Source organism: Nilaparvata lugens, chromosome 4 (genome assembly GCF_014356525.2).
Source record: "Nilaparvata lugens isolate BPH chromosome 4, ASM1435652v1, whole genome shotgun sequence".
Taxonomy (NCBI): Eukaryota; Metazoa; Arthropoda; class Insecta; order Hemiptera; family Delphacidae; genus Nilaparvata; species Nilaparvata lugens.
The window spans coordinates 18,436,519-18,456,876 of NC_052507.1; the positions used below are offsets into that span (position 1 = coordinate 18,436,519).

At 34.0% G+C, this 20,358-nt stretch overlaps 1 protein-coding gene across 4 annotated transcripts in view; it reads right to left on the reverse strand.

Annotated features, from left to right (window-relative positions):
* Window positions 1-19,618, reverse strand: part of LOC111055047 (golgin subfamily A member 6-like protein 22) — an 88,317-nt gene extending 68,699 nt beyond the window's left edge. For 2 of the 4 annotated variants that reach the window (XM_039426845.1, XM_039426844.1), the window contains exon 1: window positions 19,251-19,618. In XM_039426845.1, coding sequence (XP_039282779.1) covers window positions 19,251-19,504 — 254 coding nt within the window. In that variant the 5' untranslated portion in view covers window positions 19,505-19,618. Of the gene's footprint in view, window positions 1-3,975; window positions 4,101-19,250 lie in introns of those variants that run through there. The other 2 variants (XM_039426842.1, XM_039426843.1) reach the window with 2 other exon arrangements.
* Window positions 19,619-20,358: the final 740 nt, after the last annotated feature.

A 20,358-nucleotide genomic window follows, 5' to 3' on the forward strand; every position in this document is an offset into this window, starting at 1 on the left:
CTTTCTGAAATACGTAGCCTACAACACTTGACACAGGATCAGTGCTGCCAAAAAACGATTATTATCGAATTCGTTCCCTCACTCTCCTCCTCCAACACTCCTTAAACAATTTTTCTATTCTATCTCTTTCTTACTTTTTCTCAAATTTTCATGCTGTTCTCTCTCTTTTCTAAGCACCCTTCCTCTTAATTATTCACTCTCGGTATGTCTCTCTTTCCTGAATATTCTCACTATCTTTCTCAAACTTTCTCTCACTTTGTCTCTCTTCCCCTGTTCATTGACTGTAGAGCGCATGCGTTCCACTCAGTTTCCATTGCAGCACGAACAGAGCAGTTTGTTGTGCTATTTGTGTTCAAGGGTGCGATTCAAAAACAACGTTTTAATTCGTCGCTTATAAAAACAACGCCTCGCATTTACGTCACACGCCGGCTAACGATCTTCAACAGCTGTTTTTCTTCATCGATAAATTTGACGAATGTTGAATATTATTACGTTCAACAAAAATATTCCAGCAACAATTATTTTGTAAATACATTGTATTTACTTTGTAAATAATGAACACCAAACATATTCCAACAGCAATTTACTTTGTGGGTAACGAACTGCATTTCATTGCGACTGAACTGGGGAAAAGTTTCTCTTTCTGCTCGGAAATCCATAAAAATGGTAAACTGCTGAATGGTAAATCACATGAAGTGACTGCGAACAAAAACATAATTATTATTAGTATCGCTATTCGAGATTCCATTCAATATTAGTAGAAATCCAGAAATCTAGAATTGTAGATAAAAATGACACTCGGACTACTTGAACCATACGAAAAAAGCATGCTTTCCTGGTCATGCATGACTTTTGAGGTACATAATAAGTTGTTAGTGAGGAATCCGAAAAATACAGGTTTATTATGTTAATGGTCACTATCATAATAAGGAAAAGGAACAGAGTAAAAGGAAAAGAGTAAAACTGAAACTAATACTGAACCTAATACTTCATACTAGGCTACAGATTATTGAAAAAGGGTTCAGTATACATTGTTTTTCATAGTATGTTTAGAATAACATAATATTGAGTAGATCATTCATAGAAAAAAATAATTCTTTAATGATATTGAATTAGGAATAATACTAGAAGTGATGAGAAATAAAAAATGAATAATATTCATATCAGGTTTTTTAACCTCGCAAGGACCTTCCTTATTTCTATTGTATCATTTAATTCCAAACTCTGTACTATTATTCTAATGTAATTATAACTTTCAAGCTTTTCATCTTTTGTTATTATTATTGAGGATAAATACACTATTTTTTTGTTGATATTATGAAAAGAAGGATGTGCTAAATAAAGGCCGCGAATGTCAATAAAGTTCAAGCCAAGCTTCGAACTATAACTGATTTATCAATTCAAACAGTTAAGATTACAAAGAATTACAAAGCAATTTGCAAGCTGATCCAACAAATTTATTACTAATTCCAAATACTGGGATATGGAATATTGCAGATAATTATCACTGAAGTTCATTAACATACCATATTTAGAATATTGTACGGGTAACATCAGTGATGCGGCATTCACATGTTGAATAAAATAATAATATAGCCTACTAATTATTTATGCTCCAATTAAATTGGATTTTCACCAATCCACACATGTCCAGAATAGAAAACAACTGCTGATATTATATTTAACTGCCAGCGATAGCTTTTGTCCAAAATGTTGGAATATTTCTCTCTCGTAAACTCTGTATAATTATATGCTCAGAGGAATGGTGGAAGTAATTTCGAAGCACTATGGAGGAGAAAATAGATTTGTTCTACCGAATCCTGTTCATGAGAGCCTATGAGGTCATTCATAAATTATGTAAACCATTATGTATTTTATTCAATGAGCGTAATGTATTTCATATCCAATTGAATTCATTTTCTACTATATCTGGTAGCTGAATATCATACTCCACTTGTTTTAATATGATTTTCGAATAATGGAAATCTGAGCATGACACTTCTATTTTGTGATGCGCTTGAAGATGATTTTTAATAATGCATGTACAGCTAGTTATACAGTGAATGTGCATACAATTCATTGAATAACGATGTATCCTCCTCTGAAATGTTCAATTCTATTTACCTCAAGTCATGCAATTGGAACCGTATTCGCGTAATATCAATACGATATTGACACCAAACTGATGAATTGCATGTACTAGCCTGCGATAAAATAACACTGATTTTGTGAAGGAAACTGACAATTTCGTAGTCAACTTGTTTGATAGAATTGCTAATTTTTCGCTTCCAGAAATGTAATTCTCATCGGACTGAACATCAATCACCCCATTGAAGTGCAAAATCAATTGTACGTTTCACTTCAACAAGTCTAGTGGTGCTTGAAGCTTTGACCGACTGACCTATTCGAGGAGAGTACAAGTGATCTGGTTTGAAGATATTATTCGTTTGCCTTCTATTCCCTATCCATTATCCTTGAAGTTCAATTACCAAGGGGTTTTCAACTCCGCTATTCGAATGATCTATTTATTACCCGGCCGATCTCCGATTCATTCACCTGTGTCAAATGGTCAATGAAAATCCCAGTGACCTGGTGAACTGGCTCTGTCAATTCTACCCTACCCTTTCTATCAATTTTTTATCACAGATGAGAGAAGAGTTTCATAGAATCAATTAAAAAACTGTTTCACAACACTTCTGGTTTGTCGATGCTTGTTATAGAATGCTTCAAAAAAGTTAATTACAACTCTGGCTTTAACTAACATATAATTTTCTATAGAAAGTATCACTTTTCTCATCATCATTAGTCAGGATGAGAATGTGATAGAATAAGAAAGAAATATGATATTTTGATAACAAGTGTTACATGTTTCGTCATTATTGATGGAGATAAGGGTGAAGCCCTTCAAAAATGGTAGTTGACTAAAGTTGTATTCTCCTATAGACCGCATCTCGTATTTGACAATCAATTTTTTTTTATAGTTGTATTCTCCTATATACCGCATCTCGTATTTGACAACCAACTTAAATAACTCTGCAATGATTATGACAAGACCAATGAACGACTATGAAGTTTGCTATAAATTATTAGTTTATTAGAATGCAGAGTATTGCACTCTGCATTAGAAGGTGAAGTTGATAAAAGTCTGACTTTATGATGATCTAGAATTGAGTGTTGAGAGTCAGGTTAACCCTTTAAGGTTCAATTATAACAAATTTAAACTATAAAGTGGGAGTAGTAGAAATGTGAGTCACATTATAATATGATATGGCTGAATCCTGAATGAAGTGGAAAGGACTTAAGAAGATGGGAACTTTTTATCACGTCATTCTATTATGAGAACATTAAAAGAGGTGACTGTATTGAGAGATGATATTAGAAGATTTCGATTAAGAAGTTAACTGAAATGGATTTACAAATGATTACAAGAGCAAATTTCAACTTCAAACAACTGTCATCATGTAACAACATGTAACACTTATATTATAATTTGGTCCTGGATAATATTTGAACCTTGATCCATAGAAATACAAATCTCAATAGTGATCATGGATAGGAGCGATAATTATTGAGACTCAAGGAAAGATTCTAAATACAGTTCACAATTCCTCCACTATAATTTCATTGAAAGAGAACAAGATTTTGAATGTTATCATATCTCCAATCTTGTTATTGTAGTATATTGTAATTGGAAAGGTTCAAAAACATCAAACCGGAGATATGAAATAATGAACAACACAATTATAACAAGATCATCCAACTTTTGTGAAATAGAAGTTTCAATACTGATTATATATGATTATTCTGATTATACTAATAAATCCCAATTGAATTCGAGTGATGTACTGAATTATTATTATCATTATAAGTGATTTCAAACAAGCTAAACATGATGTATTGGATAAGTTACACAGCTGAATGAGATTGTGTTGGAATAGTAGGGGAAGAACAACATTATTTGCTATGGTAGCTCACCGCAGATGCACTTTTCAGCGGAAATTTATCGTGTAGTGGTGGCGAGTGAAGAGTAGAGACCGGATGTTCTTTCGAGCACTCACCTCACTGGCTACTGACTAAATTCGAGCTGCTGTGACGCTCTTTGTGGGCGGAAAATCTAAACAGATCACCGACAAATGTTGAGATGCTCGTTTGGCCACTTGCATCACTGCATCAATCACAACGGAGCGATTGTGACCTTGATTGTCTCTCGACATTAATGCCATACTTTGTAAACAGCTTGGAACAATTCTAGATTCTAATGTGGCTATGTCTTCAATTCAAGCCTTGAGAATATGGAACAAGACAGACAAAAATACCATTCCAATTTTGAAGTTCTATTCAATTTCTTGGTATTTAAATGCAATACAAATTTTCTACCAGCAGCTCTATGAAAAGATTGAAATATATATCTGAAACACATTCAAAACAAAAACCAAATCGAACAGAGAAATTATAATGTAACAAAGGAGAAGGTTTTTGGAAGTTAAAGAGCCTAAAATGAGTGTTGTAACAGTCATTAGAGTTTGAAACAGTTAAACGAAGTGGTTCTATTCAATTGAGAAGTCAACTAATTTGTCAGGAAAACTGGGACAAGAGAAACCAATAAACTATTGGTTTTCTTCGAGGTATAGTATTTCTCTAATAACAAAAGTTGAAAATCATTTGTGAAAAATTTGGATTTACGAGTACGTTTTGATTTAAACATAATCTTCTTGTTTTTCGACCAGGGTTGAAAAAAAGTTTTTTTAAAAATACAGTAATGACTTTGAATAAGTGGGTGGTGATTGAATACAATTATTATATATTTTTCTTACAATGATTGTTCTATAATGTTAAACTTAATCCAAATAATATTTTCCTAGATAACTTGGTTTTTAACATAGTAGCATATAATAGAACGTGGTCTTCTTTTGTACTAGCTTGAAACACCATACCAAAGCTTATTAAATAATATTTTGCATCCTATTAAAATATGTAATAAACACCAAGGTTTCTCATTGGAATATTTATTTTCACTCATCACTCCTGTGATGAAGAGCTATGCAAAAATCAACCTTCAACACAATGATATTCGGTACAATTCAAAATGATACTTATATTATATTCGTAATGAACCTGCTAGAATATTTCTGTTGTATTTGTCCAAAATGTACAGAAGTGTCCTCAAAGGATCAGAATTTCCAATTTCCCGAGAGAAACATCATCATAGAATTAGTGAAGTAGTTTGTCATGCTCAACGTGTTCTCAAAGTTTCGAGAGATGAGGAAAAGATAATATATATATATCGCAAACACCAGAGAACAAGACCGAAGATGAATTTCATGTAGCTTAATCCTTGACATTTATTATTTATTGGTTTCCAACCGCAGGTGGAGCTGTGGAGATCAGGGGTTGAGTATCTAGGGAGGTGAAATTTATGGTCCAGTGAGTCCAAGAACCGTGTTAAGGCCAAATTTATCACACGCTCATGCGAGATCTTCTGCCCACCAGTAGTAGCCACAGCAACTGAGCTATAAATAAGGATATTATTATATTCTAATTTCCAGCAAATATCTTGTTTTGGCAACTTTCCCTCGTGATCTCTCAATTTTGACTCAAAATGAACTGTTCTCGAACACTTAATGAAAATGAATGAATTTTAATATTAATACTGTTATTCGAAGTGTATCTCCAATGGTTTAATGAAATAGAGTTATAGGAAGGGACTAAACTTACTTCCTGAACTTTTCATGTCAACTTGTAAGTCTCTGTTCGTTTACATGTACAACATTTCCGTTCAAAATTTACATGTAAGTGAGAAGGAGAGCTGTATGAAATATTTCGTGGAAAAATGTCTCGTTGAAACGGAATAGAGATGACTATAGCTCACACTAAACAATGATAGATCGAAAGAAAAATAAGTGATGCCACTTGAAAATGGCATCAATGTTGAAACATGCTGTGATGAAATAATTCAAAAAGGGTACTGAGATTTTTATTTTTCTTTCTATTTTTATTACAAGTATCCCTATACAGAAAAGAGATAAATGGTAGAACGGTATGGATGTAATAAAGAGGTGCTTAGACAGTTTTGGACAATTTTCATGTCAACTTGTCCAATGTCTCTCCAACGTTTATGTTTAAAATTTATATGTAATTGAAAAAGAGAGCTGGTGAAGGGGAACTGGTGTGTGTACATAAAAGTCGGCTGATCAGTTCTATAAACTCCCCTCCCATAAATTCACATGAAAGAGTCCACAAATGACTAGCAGAGAATTAATTGATGAGCTGTATAAAATGTATTTTTTACGTAACATGTTTTTCACAATCTAGAAGAAAGAAAACTGAAGAGCAAGGAACTGTGAAGAACCGTGTATTATTGAAAATAATAAAGATCTAGAAAAAATCCTCCACTGACAATCAAATCAAATCAAAATTTTTATTCACAATACAAACAATTGAGGTCCTGCCAAACCCGAAGATTTTTCGGCGGGTGCCCAGTTACAGAAAGAAACGAGTTACAAAAGATAATAAACTCTAAACTCAGACAAAATAAAATTAGACTTCAAAGATTTTAAGTATAAGATGAAAGAAAACAAATAAAAATTGTAAAAATAAAATAAGAAAATGTAAATGGAAAAAATCGTCTTCCATGATTCAGTCATGGGGATAGAGTAGATTACCGTCATACGTCATACTTTACATACATAGAGAATAATCAATATTGTTTATTCCTTGAAAATATTGAGCTTTATTCACACATTTTAAAAAAAAGTATGTATGAATTTCCGTATTCAAACTTCTCCATAGCATCAACTTAAAAAGCAGAACTGATAGAAGAAACAGAAGCCCGGATTGAGTTAAAATTGTAAATCCGATTCTCTAATCCAAGCTATTCGGAGGCGAGAAATCCAGGCATCTAGAATATAATATTTTTGCTGTATATACTCGTATAAGAGCTGTAGTGGTGATTGCATTAACACAAATCTGGTTACGGATGAAATAGAAAACTCTTCTAAACACGAGGAGCTTCGACATTCAGGTAGCAGGAAAATTAATCTTGAGATCTCATTTTCATACAATAGGATCAATTATTTCAATCATTCATATTTCACGGAAGAGCATCATCTGTTCAAATATTAGAATATTCAATGTTCCTTTTTAATGTATCTATCTATATCATTTAATGGAATCGATATCAATGCAGTTTGATTATTGTGTAGGTTATGTCAAACGCGGAAAAAGCATCCCATATATTAAGAGGGTAATGATTTATATCCTGAATAATGATTCCACTAAATGAACCATTGCATTTACTGAAAAAACTCTATTTGTAACATTGGTGAAAATAGAGGTGAGTTCTCACTGAATTCACAGGTTTATTTGGTTGCTAATTCTGAACTTCAGAACAGGCACTGACTTTCGCCCGTTCTATAATTATTATTATGTGTTGAAAAGCGTACATTCTGTTCAGTGAGGTCACCATGATTGAACAGAAGGGTCACCACTGGATTCGTATAATCGGCTCCAGGGTTAATTCACTGTGGAGCTCGTTTATCAAGAGCTGCACTAGAAACAGTGAGGCCTCATTCTGTGATTAGCGACATAAATCGAGAATCCTTTCAAATTTGGACATGTGTAATTCTGTCAGTTCTTGGAATACTTCCATTCAATTCTGTAATTTCATGAATATTCAAAGGTGAATAACTCATGCAATTCTCCAATTCATTTTGATCGATGAGTATATTGTGTACATCATTTTTCTTTTTGCCCATTCGAGTTTTATAGTTGATTATTCAATAATTTATTACTACTATGTGAGGGATTAGTAAGATTTATCGTGAGATAGATCATATGATTCTTTCTACCCATTTGAGCTCCATAGTTAATCATCTATAACAAGTATTTGAGGGATAAGTAATATTCTTCATAATTATATTATGATTATCGTACAATGAATCATGAGATTTACCATGAGGGAATTTATTTGATTAACTGAGAATCTGATTATCTGCCATCTCAGAACCATATTTTTTAAAGACTTTATGAAAATAGAATAGTGTTTAGCTGTTTAGTGGACTATATACCCGTTCTAAAACATCGAACGTCTTGAAAATGTTTTCTTTCCATCAACGTTAGTAGACAGTTAACCATTATACTACCCGTTCACTAGTAGTTCTGTGAACAGTAGACCTCGCGCTCAGTAAGTCACATTGACCTGTTGTTATGTTTTCTCAAAAATTAATGAATAATTTATCAATTTAAAATTACAAGAAAAAATCCTAAATAAACATAGAGCTTTCTGTGCTATCGTACCGTGACGTGCCGTCCCGGAATGTGAGTGTGAGCGCTGTTATCAGATCTGGCTGCAACTATCTACAAAGTTGATGGAAAGATACATTTTCAAGGTGTTCGATGTTTTTGAACGGGTAGTATTGTAGTCAACTGTCTACTAAAGTTGATGAAAAGATACATTTTCAAGATGTTCGATGTTTTTGAACGGGTAGTATCATAGTCCACTGGACAGCTGATTTATGATGAATAATAAATTCTAAAGTCTAATTTTTACGGTAATATTCGCGTTCAGAGGAGACTCCTTTTCCTTTTGTATTATCCTTGAAATGCAAAACACCGTATGAATACGTCGACGCGAAATTCAAAAAGGAACATACCTGTCAAATTTCATGAAAATCTATTACCGCGTTTCGCCGAAAATGCGCAACAATATAAACATTAGGAGAAATAATGCCAAACCGTCGACTTGAATCTTAGACCTTAACTTCGCTCGGTCAACTAGATCCCCCTGACACCAGTTCATCTATTATGGCAGATAAGAGCACGCTCAAGACTATACTAACAAACATCAAGATGACTGCAGATGTATTGGTTGCCATGGAAACGACTGCTCGCTGTGCAGTAGATCACATGACCTACTCCAACCTTCAAGGTTAAGGCAAGCTGTTGTGATTGTTTGCAAACTGTCATGAGGTTATTGTTATCGTGCCAGAATCAGTCAACAGACCAGAACTTATCTTAGAAGACAGATTCCATGAGGTATCGATTGCGAACGTCACTACATCTCGTCATTGAACCATTGCGGCTTCAAGTTTTTTGAAGTTTGAAGTTTATTCTTCCAAAAAATACATTTCATAACAATAACAACAACCCCTGAGTTATCATAATTGATTCGGAATTATTGGCTTTTATTGCGTATGTACATCACAAACCATTCTGGTCAAAATAAATTATTGACAGCGACAAATTAAAACAACTTATATATTGAAAGAGGGGATGGCAGACACAACTTTCCTAGCCGTTATGAAATTGATCACCTCACGCTAGTGCTCACGCGCATCTAAAGTACACTATTCAAAGATCCGAGCCAGCTGGTGACAGGACAAAAACGCTGGAGGCACACGAGGTCTGCTATCTCTTCATAGTGAATGATTTAATAGAATCAACAGTTGCCAACAGTTTGCAATTTAATAATCTTATTTTCTCGAACTTCGAGCTTATTTTCAATTAAAGGTGAAAATGTCACTGAGCATTAATTGTAGAGATTTTCATGCTCAATCTTTTTCACTTTAATTCCTTTGTTTGATTGAAGCCTGATAATTGGGAGTCTAAAACCCAACTATGCATAGATGGGGCGGAGCTCCTGAGATTTTTACAGATATGGAACTTGTGGCAGTTGACAGAGCTTATCAATGACTATTATAGGTATGAATTCATAAAAAAAACTTTTTTGACACATTTTCGCCATTTTAGCCGCCATCTTGAATTGCATTTGATTGAAATTGTTCGTGTCGGATCCTTATATTGTATGGACCTTAAGTTCCAAATTCCAAGCCATCCGTTAATTGGGAGATGAGATATCGTGTACACAGACTCATACACACACCCACATACAGACCAATACCCGAAAACCACTTTTTTGGACTTAGGGGACCTTGAAACGTATAGAAATTTAGAAATTGGGGTACCTTAATTTTTTTCGGAAAGCAATACTTTCCTTACCTATGGTAGTGGGGCAAGGAAAGTAACAAGAAGTACCTTATTAATAACAACAAACCAAAGAAAACCAGGTCACTCAATTAAACTCCTATTATATCATACACTGTCAATGAAGGAGAATATTATCCCACTGAATTCCAATCAGGAAGCAATTGATACTCTCCCTGGTATCTGCTGCCCATGAAAAAGAAGGGTGCCGCTTTCATTGTAATGAAATTTTTAATTATTGAAGATTGATTTTTCAAAAATTGAACTGCATCACCAAAATAAAACTGAACCTTGCATATGAAAATAGACTGCCTCTTGAAAAAACCTTTGGCAATGATTTTAACATTTGAAGTATAAATAATTTGGAGCATCTGCTTGAAATAATACAAGCATTATTGATGTTCGTATATCGATACTCACACGCCTCAGAATATTCTATGTAGAACGCATACCCTCTTTGCTTAGGCAGTAACTCATTTGGTGTTACTCAATGTTTTGTGTGGAGTTTTCAAGCCAAGAAGGTAGGTACTTGACTACGAGTTTCTGTACGAGGAAAAGTTTTGATTTCTTTCTGAAAGGAACACCCGAGAACGAATCGCCCCTTAAGTGACAGCTTGGAAGTGGAAGTGTGGTTTGGAAGTTGTTCTCCCAGAAAACATTCTGAAATAAAATCGAGTTCAGCTTGTTATTTCCAAAAGTTGTTTTCGCAGACAAAACCTAAACAAAGAAGAAACTATAACCTAACCCACACAAAATTGAAGTTGATTGAATTTGCTACGAATAAAATCGATCACTCATCCTATTTCTTGAGTGGTAATTCTTCTCTTATGAAGCTGTTGATGTATTGTATCGAGTAGACAATAAAATTATAAGAAGGGAAGGAGGAATGCATTAGTCTGGAATCTGTGCTGTCCCATAGTTTTGTCAAGGTCAGGAAGGAGTTCAAATAAAGAATTCCATCAACAATCATCCCGTTGAATCATTTGATTTATTGATTTATTAGTGATCAATTAGAGCATTGAAATGTTTAGTTTCCAGTTTAATAATAAAAGGTGACAATATTTCTAGAAAAATCTCAAAAAATCAGGTTAAATCCCCAGGTTTAATCCTTGTTTAGAAGGTAAAGAGAGAGGACAACAATATAAAATATTTTTTTCAATCGCTAAAAACAAAGAGGAATAATAATTTTGCATTAAGATTTCTATGCAATTACTAAGTACAATCATAATCAGAGAACCCAAATCCATTTCAATTCAAATGGAAAGACATCTATTAATATTACCACATATATTGACAATATATTGTCACAGTAAATCCGGTTGTGACTATAAAAGAAGATTTAGCCTATTGGAGTCTTCGTAAACTTTTCTGGGATAGGAAGTTACTATCATAGTTTTCGTATCCTAATCCATGTTCCTCATTTAATCGTATCCTACGATACAATTCAACTACAAAATCGCGAGTCACATGTTATAAGGCTACGTCTTTCTACGTCACTTTTATAGCGCTTAAAATGAAATTGTTCTCATTGTGGAACGTGAAATCATACTATGTGTTATTGAAGTAGCCTTACCATAGTAGCCATTAAATTCCAGTAGCATTCGTTTCCTGAAATCAATTGAAGCCATATCCAGCACTATAACTTTATGAAACCCTCCAGATTCATGAAAACTCATGTATTAGCCATGTAGCCTACAATATACGAGTTTTTTATATCTCTAGAATACGATCATTTGACAGTTGGAACCTGAAAACCAGGACTAGACCAGGATACAATTTCATGCATCGGAACTATTTGTCATTGAACTTTATCACTCTTCGGACAGGTAACTCAAGTTTATTTGCTAGGAAAGAACTTTCATAGTACTGTACATGTACGGATGTTCCGAATTCTGAAATAACTGAGTATGCTGTTTTACAGAAAAACATTCTTGGATAGATTTTTCTCATCCATTTACGCATGAAAAATTAATACGCATGAATACCATTTATATTGTAATATCATAAATCAATTTTGACTCAAGTTCAAAGAAAATGGTTTCATTATTTTTGGTAGTAATTGAGCCCAGGAAGCGCTGGTAACATTAATTTGAGAACTCTGTATTTTTGGATATTTTCTCAAGCACCTGCCATCCAAAAATATCACCTTTATCACATTTATATCAGCTTCTCGATTTTTGAAGTGAGAAATTTCAGGCGTCTAGAATGGTCATGCAACTTCCATTACAAAAAGAAACAGTAGTTCAGTTAGTTTAGATTGTGGATCCTATTATGAATTTTATTATTCGTCATTTGATATAATGAGTAAATAATAATTTAGAGAAACTTCACGATTTTCAATGAAAATTGTCAATTAGAATGATGTTGAGTATCATTTGCAAGTAGCAAGAGTCAAAACAAAACAATTTGGACATGAAACATTACAGTATATCTCCTGAGTAATAGGATGTGGTTGTGACCCACTAAAGGGGTTTCCACCACTGAATTTCTCATGCGCATTGTGGTTGCTTGGTTGGCAGACTGACACTTTCTAAGTGCGAGACAACATCCTTGTTTTCGTTGAAAGGAAACTTCTGCAGGTGCTTCAGCCTGAATTAGAAGTTTTGGAAGACGTTTTGAAATACTCCTTTTGTTGGGGGAATATTGAAAGTAGAAATCTACTTGAACATTCCGCTCAATCTATGAAGATCAGTTTTGCTCAACTCGTTAATGGAAATACTTGAATAATATCACTTATTAATAATTCAACAATTATTTAAAGTGGTATTTGGATACATAAATTGCATTCGAAGTGTGGTTGATTCCAAAAGAGTTTTTCCACTTGAAAAGGTAATGATATTAATAATACGGCAGGAAGTCTCAATTTCATGTTATGAGTTGCAATCAACCTTTATAGAAGATTTGACTGGATTTTGTTTCTTGTATAATGTTGAAGTGATCGAGACTTACAAAAATGAAAACTAGAAGACGAGAGGAACAAGATTACTCCAAATATGTAATCTCTGAGCTCTTGTAATTTCTGAGTATATTACAGAGATTGTGACGCTGAAACACCAATTATAATAATAGAAGTATTATTTGTAATGATCTCGTCGAACAAAAAAGAGTTCTGTGCTATACGGTATCAGTTATGAGATCGAATCATAGACTTCTATTGAGTATTCAGATATCAGGTATCTGGTGTGTGCTGAATTGTAGGTTCTTGCATTTGATTGGTTGAGACTGATTAAAAGAAGATCCACAAAGGAAAGAACAAAGTTGTTCTTCCTGCCTCAAAAATAGAGAAGTGAAAAACAATTCCCTTTTCCCACTTAACTTATGTTGAAATTAATTTCCATAGATACAGAGCGGGGGGGAAGTTCTGTGAACTATTCATTTCACATTCTATGTGAAAATTTGAACTTTCCATTTTCATATTTACCTGTTCGTTCCTAACATTCGCAGCACGCTATGGCACAACCAATAAATTTTTGAGCAAATTGTCTCTATTGTATTACTGTTGTGTCTATTCTTCTATTGCTAGTCGATGTCACTCACAGGCACAGTTATAATACGGTCAATACAGAGACAAATTGGCTGTTCAGAATCGGTGACAGTGCGACGGGAACGGAGCTCTGAAGTTGTTTCCACAGTAGAAGTTCGAATTAACTCTAATACATCTAACCAAAGATTAAACCATATTCCTATCTCCTATCATTAAATAAATCATACATTTGTATCAGAAATTATATTATCACATTATATTATCTGGGTAACGCATTTTATACAGTTTATAGAAGTCCGCAGATTCATTTTATTCATTTTATGACTCGATGAATTTGTACAATTGATATTTTATAAAATTCTCACCTTTTTTCCATGCATGCTGAACATTATAAGTTTTGATAAGTTCCATGATTAGTAAGTAGTACTTGAAACAATCAGCCATATCGATTTAATTCAAACAATGTCTTCAGGAAGAGTTATTGACCTTGATTTTAAACTATTTTCACCATGAAGAACTTCTTCAATGTGATTTTCTCACATCATTTTCAAATACTGAATTATTATTTCTTCTAGAATTTGGAATAACTGATTCCAATAATGATGACAAAGTGCTTTATTACATAAATCATTCTCACAAAATAATTTACTGATCTCTGCTGTATCTGAAAATGCATTCTAATATTATTGATTTGATTATCTTGCAACTGCAAGTGAGTTTCCGATTTAATTCAATGATATGCAGAGACAACTTCTTCATAACATTAGTTGTTGATGTCGGATGCCAATCTGTGACAGTTCTGAGAGCTGTTGGCACCAAATTAGTATGTTCTCCCCCTCCCTCCGGCCGGACACGCTCTTCATTACAATGCCGCCAGCTTGTCTCTAACCTTTGATCAAGAACTGCTACTTAAAAGCGGCTCGGCCCCTTCAGACATCTCCTGAAAATTTTAAACGCTCGTTCCTTGAACTTTGTATTGAAATTTTGAATCTGCACTTGTCTTATCCCTTGAATAAGAGAACACGACGCGAATAATTATTCTGTTTATACCATCTGTTGTGTCATTAATAATAGTAATGCGTAGTTTGCATTCCACTTGATCTAACTGAGTACTAACAAGGAAACAAAGCTCTCTCTCTCTCTCTCTCTCTCTCTCTCTCTCTCAATAGCTGACTTTCATCATTTTTTAGCTCTTACCAGTTAAAAAATGTGTATAAGTATAGAGTGAAAGGTGAATAAGTATTAGCTGCAAGAGTAATTCGTTTTCATATTGGTTTCTATTGAATGCATGCAAAAACATTGCGAGGAAATAGTTACAGTTCAATTTTTTGTAAGCCATTGTGTGCAATGAAAATCGTTAACTTCGAACCAAATAATATAATTCCAGATTAAAATATAACACATCATACTTAAAATATTTTTTCATGAGCATCATGAAGTCAGAGAATCATCTCTATTGAAGTCAGAGGTCATAATAGTATTGCAATATTATGTTCCTGAACTTTGTGATGGAGTGATAATTTGTCTTGTGAAATATTCTATCAGCATTATTATTCAACATTCTCTGAGTTAAAGATTTTCCAATATTGGAAATTGCTTCTGGTTGTTTCCTAAATTCCGGTCCGGTTTATGTCCTTTTTGAAACGTGTGAGTGATAGTGAGATTCCCCTAAAGACGTTACCAGCGTCTAGTAGAGTAGTCCAATGGTGGGGCCGCCACCTTATAGCATCTGAACACACTCTGGGCTTTCATTCGGAGATCCCAACTCCTAGGCTCCTCTGCCTCTTCAGCCGTTGGGAATTGTAGTTCAAGCTGCAGAGATGCGTTCTCTTCGAAGTGTGAAAGGTTGCACAAAGTTAGACAGATTCCGCAATGATGACATTAGAAATGAGTTAGGAATATCATCATCAGCTGCACAACTAGAAATGAACAGATTGAACTGGAAAAACCATGTGAAACGAATGCCAGATACTAGGATACCAAAGACTGTCATAAAATACAGATTGAACTGGAAAAACCATGTGAAACGAATGCCAGATACTAGGATACCAAAGGCTGTCATGAAATATAGACCCTACGGTAGAAGGGATATTGGCAGACCTGTGAATAGATGGTAAAATAAATAGTTATATCCTTTGAAACAGGAACAGGTGTGTACGCCTAATCCTGGAAAGAAGAAGAAGAAGAAGAAGAAGAAGAAGAAGAAGAAGAAGAAGAAGAAGAAGAAGAAGAAGAAGAAGAAGAAAAAGAAGCTTCGGGTTGTAAAGGTGTAAAAGGGCTGTAAATTCTATCACTAGAAACGTTTCTTCTCAGAAGTTCTCTATCATGAATACGTCAATCCTTGAGAAAAGTTCAGGTTGACAAGGGAGACCTAAGACCCGTATAATTTTAAAGTTTGAAGTACTTATAAGTTGAGAGACTACCATGATAGCTTTGAGAACATTGAACATAGCTGAAAAATGATTTTGGAAAACGGTGGCCTATAGATGTATAAATCTGTCTAGTTGCTTTTATGAATAACAACTTGATGCAGCTTATTGGAAATCGCTACGAGTTTGTCTGTTTCAAGGGAGTGATCTCTGTCATTATACAATAAATTTATATTTCATCCATTGATAAACGAACATAAATTTGGTCTTGAACTATTCAGATGTTGCCGAATATATAAATGTAAAATAGTACAATAGACTGAATACCTGCCCCTATTTTTCATGAATATTATAAGCTCTGAAGACCTTTGAGAAATCTCTCCGAAAATCTTATTTGCTAAGAATTTCCTCAATAGAAATAATTTACTCTCAATTTCAGCTTGTTCCTTGATAAATGCCTGACTATTCTGCCATGCAATGTTGTTTCTTGTATAATATGAGAAGGGAAACTCCTTCATCTCCTTATTCAAACGGAGATTATATTAAGTTTAGTATTTCAAGATATCATAACAATACAACCTTGCTTCATGGAAAGAGCCTGATGGAAGATGGAAAATACCGTCTCACTCTCTCTCTCTCTCGAGCCTGAAGGAACGTATTCAGACTTCCTACTCCGGCACAGTAGCTCTTCAATAATAATTATTCTGCTCAATGGAATGAGTTTTTCTGTGAATGGTTTGGTAGGGCTGCTATCTGATATTCTCTTGAGATCTCATTACAGTTGAAAATTACATAATAATTTAAGATTCTACTTGATAGTGGATGAATCTTTTGCTTCATATTGTTTGCTTCTCCTAGAACAGCATTTTAATAGCAGACTCAAGAATCTCTTTTATCTTCAGCCCTACATTAGTTTCATACACCTGTCTTTAAAATAATTATACTAGTATCCTGAGCTTTATGATTATAATAGACTCTCGTAACAGCAAACTGTTGAGGAACTTCAAATGAGAAGAAACTGGAATGAATTCGGAATGAGTGTCTATTCAATCCTATAGTCTACAATTCATTCTTCAAGTATCACTGTGGTAGATAAGTAATACAATACTTATCATCTGCTAGATACTTATAATACTGGTAGATAAATACTTCAATCAGATTATCAGAATCTCCTTCGATTGAATAGTTCAACAGTGAGAGATGCAGTATTTCCAGTGTTGTTGTAAAGGTGATGTGATGAATATCCATATTGGATGAAAATTATGTAATACTGTCAAAACCACTCATTTTTAAAAACAGTTTGGAATACTGTTAATTCGATTGTTACACGTTCTTTAGAAAAATAGAAGCTGCATTGAGCAGCAGAATATATATTATGATGGATTGGATGTGGAGCCCAACGATTGGTCATTACTTGGGTGTGGCCAATGATAAAAGAGCTCAACCTCCATTTCTCTACAGCTAATGGCCAATTGTAGAGCTTCATCAATATTATATTATTCAAATGTTCAAACTAGAAACTAGTATCTCAAATTATTTTTATGTATTAATGGTATTGACAATATCAATATATGAGTAGTTTCTATCAAAGATTACAGTACTTTATTCATCTATAATAGCGCTAATGGAACAAATGATGGAGTATGTGGAAGTCTACTGAAATGTTTTAATTGGGTAACTGATCATGTTTTCTGGGGACTAAAACTAAAGTGAACAAAGTTCACTATCTAAAAACATGCTTTTGGATAATTACATAAATGGAAAAATTCCAGGACTGTCGAAATACCTTCTTTTATGGCTTTTTATCAATAATTGATATGATAAGTGATAATCTACTAACGAATCATAAACACTGATGACCTCCTAAGCTTTCATCAACGATGTTATTCCCAATAAATATATTATCTTATAGATGAATATCAATAGATAGCCAATAATAAAGCATTCATTCATCCTTTTTCTGTAGAAGATCCATATTACTTAAAAATATTATTGTGTGATGTAATTGACATGATATGATTGTAGAAGTAGACGAAAACACATAAAAAGTGTAATAGTGCGACCCAAGATAATCTGTCAAAGAGCTATTTTCGGTGTCTGGTTTTATTTCGGGTTTGTGGTAGAGCATCAAAGAGCCTTTTTTTCTAATGACTTCCACCTAATTGGATGAGTAATTTCAAATGTAAGAGCTGTTTAGAAAAATTATACTTATCGTGTTAGGTCAGGCTTCAGCTATTTCTTCTCACATTTTGCAACTATGAAATTTAATTAAGAGAATAATTAAGGATACAAAATGCTCAATGCGGTTTAATTAGAGGTAATTGGACATTGCACATTTCTCGTTTCATTTCAACGTTCATAATTTCTTCTTCAATTGTTTTATTTCAAATCAAACAGAAACTGAGGAAATCCTACATTTATCAAAAAATATATGAGTTCTGTATTGATTCAACTTGAAGATTCTCTCAATATGGATTGGTTCCTTATTTCGGAAATATTGTCAATAAATCACTCATCTATCTAATGAAGCTTGGTATGTCAAATTCACACAACTAACAGACTTTTCTATTCCAATAAAATAGAACAGTTTATTCAGATCTCATTAGTCAAATTCATCCAGATGAATCTCTCAAGTGTGCAGAACAAAAAATCATTACAAACAAATTTGTAGAGTTTAGATGGAAGAGCAACCATATCATGAAATCATTCCAATATGCCAAACTTGTAGATATACATACAATAGTAAACACATACTCTCCATCATATTCACTGCCTGTTGTCGAAAGCAAAGAGGAAGAATAGACGAGTTACATTGTGCCTCTGATACAAGAGTGAGTTGGAAGTAATATTAAATTATTGATAAATACACGATACATTGAAAATTACGATTGAATTATCCCAACTCATAAAAACAGTAGAATTTCAGTAGATAATGATAATGATATCATTTAAAAAAGTTCCATTAAAACAGAGTTCTTGTAATGAACATGATATGGAATTTGAGAGTTCCATCTATAACTAGTTGGATATGATGATATAATAATTAATGGTATATGAATATCAATTAGCTTGGTACCTAATTCAAACCTCATCTCAAACTGTAGGTATATTGTGATTATTGAAATTATTTTTTTCATTACCCTCACAGTCCAATATGAAAAGTGAGGCTTCTATGATAATCCAAAAAAGAATTCAGCTGATGGAATATATCAAACCAGAAATCATTTCAGATTTGGAGTTTCAACCTGAAAGTCCTCAATTTCCGGCGTTAACGAAAAGCTTTCAGAATTCCACTAAGTTTTAATGAAAAACTCTCTAGACTCGAAATAACTCACTCTAAATAATAATCACAACACTCATTATTAAATGTTTGAATGGGAAATCGCCATGAATTATAGCAGGAAAATCCAACTCACCAGTAGCCCAGGAAGCTGGAAATGGAAGGTGCATCCATATCCTTACTTCCGTTTCTTTGCATTTCCCCGACGATATCCTTGGCCACCGCCCCGGGGTCGCATCCTTCTCCTCCGTTCTCCTCCTCTTCCTCCTCTTCCTCTTCACCACTATCACTCTCCTCTTCCTTTTCAACTTCCTCTTCCTCCTCGATGGTTGGAACTGCATCGCTGTCCCCGCCGCCCGAGATCCGCCATCCTACACGTTTTCGCCACATTAATAATTGAAAAATTCGCCCGCGCACTAATCCCAATCCTGTCCCAGACCCAGCACAATGTCTAATTCAGTTCTGAATAAGAAAGCAACTACTGGTAGTTCGAGAGCTACGAGATCTGTGGGCCTCAGATTCGTATTTGGCAAGCGATCTGCTTAAAACCCTCTCCCTTCTCTTCCTCACAGGGTCAATCATATCTCTCTTCTGTCGCACGCTGCTCACACAGCTGTTCTCTTGATTGCGATATCATCTGTTCAGCTATTATTTTGTCTGAAACGACGTCTGAATAATGGAAAATGCATCAAACCTGGCTCATCGAGGGTGATTAAGCCCTGAGATCTTTACTTGATCCAAGTTAACTCATTTGAATAAGCACACATCTCTGCTGACTGAATTCCACGAAGCCTGGCTGCTGATTTGGTTCTATTCAATAAATTTTTTCGTATATTTTGATTGATCAATGCTACAAGTTATTATTCTCTTAATAGATGAATTCTGATAATTCCAATTTTCCTAGTGAAGTTTCAAAGTATATGAATGGAAATGCCTTATGTAGAGAAAAATTAATAAGGTATTCCGGCTCTCTCTAAACACTCACTGGTGATTCCTGTGAGATTCACATATTCTGAACAATTGGAAAGTTTATAAATTTGATATTCCAACGGAAATTTAGCATCTGTCATTTCAAAAGAATTCCATTGAGATATAATAATCAAGAGTTCATTAAAATAAAATATAATAATTTGTACAATATTTTTAATTTAAATACACTGAACAATAAAAAGTCAGGAATAAGAAGAAGGAGATTATTCACAATAGAGCAATCGAGCTATCAAGTCCTCTCTGTATTTGAAGTT